General features: G+C 36.7%; 1 protein-coding gene across 1 annotated transcript; it reads right to left on the reverse strand.

Moving 5' to 3' along the window:
* Positions 1 to 1,347: 1,347 nt before the first annotated feature.
* On the reverse strand, positions 1,348 to 5,630 carry LOC147312009 (uncharacterized). The gene has a single exon (XM_086267365.1). It carries the CDS (start codon positions 5,595 to 5,597, stop codon positions 4,905 to 4,907), a length of 693 nt encoding a protein of 230 aa, XP_086123491.1. The 5' UTR covers positions 5,598 to 5,630; the 3' UTR covers positions 1,348 to 4,904.
* Between the last annotated feature and the right edge of the window lie 457 nt (positions 5,631 to 6,087).

Below are 6,087 nucleotides of genomic sequence, written 5' to 3' on the forward strand. Positions count from 1 at the left end.
ACTTCTCTCGGGGATAACTTTGTCAGAGATGAAATGCCAGGTTGCTAGCGAAGCTCCACATGCTATCCAGACCACCGACAGGTCCTGCATGCCACAGCTGCTCTATCACGTGATGCATACGTTCTGAGGTGAGTTACGGCGTGTTGCAAGTTTTGTGAGGTGCTTTCGTGATATTTAATGGATCGGATTACATTTTTTATTTTTCTCCGATATCCGATCCAGTAATTTAGGTCAGTATCGGACCGATACCGATACGTAATATCGGATCGGTCCATCTCTACTCATAACTATGCGTTTAGTAATGTTGGAAAGATGGAAAGTAAGTAATGGAATAAGAATTTTCCACCAGTGCATCTCTTTTACAGTATGTGGAATGTGTTTCTCTTTTTTCTTATGGTTCACATTTGTTTCATACAGTTATGCTGCATGAGAAAAATGTATAAAGGGGCAACTTCCTAACTATATTAAAGCATAATTTATACAAGACATTTAAACATTTGCTATCAGTTTTATCATGGCTGTTTTCCATATGTGTGACATTCAGCATTTGTTAGTAATTTTATGTGTATAACTAACAAGCATCAATATCAGTCATAAGATCAGCTCTCATGTGACCTTAACAGATCGATGAACACACGTGCAGACATAAAATGAAGGCTTGGGCGTTATACGTGTGTGTGTGTGTGTGTGTGTGTGTGTGTGTGTGTGTGTGTGTGTGTGTGTGTTTTCTCCATAGCACAGCAGTTTTAAATTGTCTTTGACAGCTGCTCGTGAAATGTGCGAATGTTACAATTTAGTGCAGGTTATAAAAAAAACAAAGTGCTATGTAAATCTTCCAGATAACCTTGGCAAGAAGGAGAATAATCTGCAAATATGTGCAGAGAGGCAGCCAAACGAAGCGCTTCAATTCCAATTGTACTCCCCATCATGTAATTCAAATGTAGGTCAGCCTGTCCCAATGTTCCAGGTGTCATTTGAACTACGAAGAAGTGCAAGTTTTTCATGGAGCCCAGTCCCGTCACAGTCTCAGACCTCATGCTGTGGCAGCTGGTATAATGAACTGTGCTATATGTGGTGCTTATGTACTGAACGAATCCAATCTCACGTGAGACCATATGGATGCTACAGAGAAGTCCAGGATTTCCTTGGAGAATTTCTAAGTTTTCAGTTTACAAGATAATTGCCTCTGTGGTTGTCGCATTAAGACCTCACAGTGAGTTACAAGAGATTCATGGCAATTAACAACACTAAATAGTAACATGTAGAAGCTGCACTAATCCATACTTCTGTATTAGCAATAGGTTATTATGTGCAATGTGAAAACGGTCAGTAAGAAGCTCACAGAGAATTATCAACAGTTTCTGAAGTTCATTTCATTTATTTTTTTCATTTATTTGTTCATTTTCAGGCACAACAAATACCTATATTGAACATAAAATACACAAAACAAAAAACAAAACTTGCCTGAAAAAGGAGTGGGACGAAGAAAACTTATTAAATCCCACCCCTATACTCACTCATCAACAAAAAAAAACAATAAACTTCCCGCAGCTACGCCCATCATTGCATACAGACCCATCAACAGCCCCGGGCAGATACAAGCATCTAAGCGGCTGCTCGCAACCAACAATTAGAGCCTTCATAACTGAATACAGAATATATAAATTATAAATTGCATTACCACAGGTAACAGGCAGTAATAACTACAAGTAACAGACACACATACATATACATACATATATATCTACACACACAAGTACATATATGTACATACATACGCACACTTTATTTTTTATTTTTTATTTTGGAATCCATACCAGCAATGGTAAGAGGACAGACATTACAGAGCACACTAAAACCCATCATTGAGTATACTGTGACCAGACCAACTGTTTGTAGAGAAATTTAAATCTATGAATATTTTTGCATTGTTTCAATTGTAAACTCAGACTGTTCCAGATTTTCACACCACATACAGACACACAAAAGCCTTTACGGGTTGTTCGAGTTCTGGGTAATTTGAATTCTCCAAAGCCTCTCACATTATAAACCTTTTCTCGAATTTCAAATCTAGTTTGTAAATTTGCCGGTAAAAGTTTAGTAAAAGCTTTATACAAAATTATGGATGTATTGTAATTAACCAGATCCTGGAATTTAAGTAACTTTGCCTGAAGAAAGAATTTGTGAGTATGATCTAGATAACCAGCCTTGTGAATAATACGCAGTGCTCGTTTCTGTACTGTGACTAATGGATTAGTTGTATTTTTATATGTATTTCCCCACACTTCCACACAATATGTAAGATATGGAAGAACCAGGGTACAGTACAGAGTACGAAGTGCATCTTTATCAAGGAATTGTTTCACTTTGTTCAAAACTGCGAGGCTTCTGGAAATTTTGGTTTTTATGTGTCTGACGTGGGGTTTCCATTAAATTTTGTTATCAATTATAACTCCCAAAAATTTGTTTTCACTCACATTATCAATTGGTACACCTTCAATGATAATTGGTAATTCTATATTATATTTTAAATTACCAAAAAACATTGCTTTAGTTTTATTTATATTTAATGATAATTTATTTATGTCCATCCATTTTTTTATTAATTTTAGCTCCCTGTTTACAGTCATTACAAGATCAGTATAATCATCGCTACTGAAAAATATGTTGGTGTCATCTGCGAACAGTATGAGTTTAAGTACTTGAGAAACATCAAAAATATCATTTATGTATACATTGAAAAGTTTTGGTCCCAACACTGACCCTTGGGGAACACCACATGTAATACCAAGTTTCTCTGAATGGTAATGCCCTATGCTAACATATTGTTCCCGACCTGTTAGGTAACTTTTTAACCAGTTACCAGCTTTCCCTCGAATACCATATCTTTCCAATTTATCCAGTAAAATTGAGTGATTGATTGTGTCGAAGGCCTTTTTGAGATCAACAAAAATACCAACTGCATATTTATTTTTATCCAGTGTATCAGTAATTTCTTCTACTGCCTCAATTATCGCCATTGAAGTGGTTCTTTGCGTTCTGAAACCATACTGACCAACATTTATTATTTGATGTTTTTCAAGGAATTTTTCTAATCTTGAATTAAAAAGTTTTTCTAGAATTTTTGAGAATTGAGGCAGTAGAGAAATAGGCCTATAATTGGTAAAACTGTGTTTGTCATTACTTTTATATAGTGGTATTACTTTCGCAATTTTCATTTTTTTTGGAAAACAACCGGACTGAAATGATAAATTACAGATATATGTTAAGGGACTAGCAATATTCAGAATAACCTGTTTAACTACAGACATATTTATGTCATGATAATCCATTGAAGACTTACTTTTACATTTTAATGTGATATTTATTACTTCTTGCTCATTTGTAGCTGAGAGGAACAGTGAAAAGGGATTTGATTTTATATTACTGATATTTTCATTTTTATGACACGGGATGTCCGCTGCTAGTTCAGGGCCAACATTTATGAAGAATTTATTGAACCCATCGACAATATTACTCATGTTGTGATTTTCACCATTTGCATCAGTAAAATATTCAGGATATGATGTTCCAGAAGATCCTTGTTTAATTAAGTTGTTTAACACATCCCAAGTTCCTTTTATATTGTTTTTATTTTCATATAATCTTCTTCTATAATAAAGTTGTTTGCTCGTTCTTATAATATCAGTCAATTTATTTCTATATGCTTTATATCTTTGTTCCACTTCTTTTGTTTTTACTTTGATAAACTGTTTATACAGATTGTTTTTCTTTTTGCAAGCATTAATAATTCCTTTTGTGAGCCAAGGACTTTTTATCTTTTTTTCTTTGTCATGTGTTCGTTTACAGGACAATGTTTATTGTACCACATAGTAAAAATATCTAGAAAATTATCATAAGCCTTGTCCACATCTGACTCTTCATACACCGAACTCCAATCTTGTTGTGCTAAATCGAAATTGAAGGCATGAATTGCTTCTTCATTTATTGTTCGCTTTGCTATCATGATCTTGGTATCTATTTTTTTTAAATCACAGTCACACAAAGTAAAAACTGGTAAGTGGTCAGTTATATCACAGACAAGCAGACCACTATTAATTTGGAAATCCATGACATTAGTAAAAATGTTGTCAATAATAGTGGCACTATGTGATGTTATTCTGCTTGGCTTTGTTATTGTTGGATATAGTGATAAGCTGTACATTGTGTCAGTAAAGTCATCAATGGCTTTTAACCTTGTTGGATTTAGCAAATCAATGTTAAAATCACCACAGATAAATAGTAATTTTTGGTTCACCGAAGCAAACGTTTTTTCTATCCATTCATTAAAAGTGTCAATACTTGAACTGGGTGTCCGATATATACAACTTATTATAACATTTCTCTTTTTTTCATTCATAATCTCAATAGTCAAACATTCCAAAATTCCATCAATAGCCATAGACATAGTTGTTACAACATTATATTTTATAGAGTTATGAACATATATAGCAACCCCGCCGCCCGCCTTATTTAATCTATTCATGTATTTTAAATCATATCCATTCAAACAAAAATCTATTCCTTTATCGACATTGAACCAAGTTTCAGTGATGGCTATAACACTAAAGGGGCGAGAAAATTGTTGCAAATAGTCCTTAATGAAATCAAAATTAGAGTACATACTTCTGCTGTTAAAGTGAATTAATGAGAGCTTCCCGTCTAGGTTAATTTCTTTTTCATATTGTTCCTGAGTGAAATAATTACAATTTTTAACAAAAGAAGAGAGAAAGTTACTTTCAGAATCTATTTCTGGATCTATTATATTATGCTCCTTATATTCACAATCTAGATCAATTACTTTCTGTTGAAGAACTAATTTCAACGTGTCCATGTCATTTCCTGGTGTAATTGATACATTGGTGTCAGTTATACTTGTCCAGATCCTCCATGTTCCTCACTATCAGTACTTTTGCCTCTTCTGGTGTCCCGTTTAGCTTAATGAAAATCTTACAGTTTGTTACCCATGTATGTTGTATTTTACCGTTCTTCTTCAGTTGCCTTGCCTTCCTCGCGATGTCTGCGTTTTTTCGTGTCAGATGCTCATTAATGAAAACGTCCGTGCCTTTCAGTTTGCGTCCTTGTTTCAGCAGTGCGACCTTGTTCTTCCGATTGACAAATCTCATAATGATGGCCGGCAGTCTGTCACTCCTCCTGGGCAGTGAGTGACATGCTTCTATGTGCTCCAGGTCCATCTCTATCCCCTTGCTTTGGAGGAAGGACGCCACCTGTTGCTCTACCGAGCGGGTCTCCTCGTCGCTGGGCTCCCCGACGTTCCCGGCCTCCGCGCGCGCATACGAGCGCGGCTTGATTTTAATACCGCTGATGACCACGTCGTTCGTACGGGTGTACTGCTCCAGCTCATCCACCCGCCGCTCGAGATCCATGATCCGTCTGTCCTTCTCGGCATTTTGGAGGCGTAGCTGTTTTACCTCCTCCAGAAGCCCCAGAAGCAGCTCCTGCTGTGCCCTGACTGCGGCCACGTCTCCGCACAGCGCTCCGAGGGAGGTTTTAATGTCCTCAACCTCCTCTGGTGTTGGGCCTTTCTTGGGTGGCATACTGAAGCGAGAGCACGAGGCGGCCACCACGAGGGACCCGGAGAGCTTTCTTTCTTTTCACTTTGTGAAGCTTTAGTGGATTATTTTTGCTAAAAAATGATCTTTTTTTATTGTGTCTCTGACAGCAGTGACAGCGGGTTCTCTCCGGGTACTCCAACTTTCTCTCACAGTCCAAAAACAAGCTTGTTAGGTTACTTGGTGGTTCTACATTGGCCCTATGTGTGAATGTGAATTTGCTCCAGGCCCAAAAAACTCTAAACTGGATAAGTTAATAAGTGGATGGATGATAAACAGTGATATCATTACGACATTATGCATATGTACTGAGATTTTGGAGAAATTAACTGGAAAAGTTGCATGTTAGAAGGAAAATCCCTGAATTAGTCAGACATTGGGTATAAAATCAGTGTTAACATAGAATCGGTGTAATTGAGCCTGGATGTGAGTACAGGTAGTATTGGTTCTAGAGTGTGCTGGTGTCCTAAGCAAA

The sequence above is a fragment of the Aulonocara sp. 'chitande type north' Nkhata Bay genome, linkage group LG16, assembly GCF_057382095.1.
Source record: "Aulonocara sp. 'chitande type north' Nkhata Bay isolate Kocher_YH1m ecotype deep benthic linkage group LG16, A_spYH_male_GT1.1, whole genome shotgun sequence".
In the NCBI taxonomy this organism is placed as follows: Eukaryota; Metazoa; Chordata; class Actinopteri; order Cichliformes; family Cichlidae; genus Aulonocara; species Aulonocara sp. 'chitande type north' Nkhata Bay.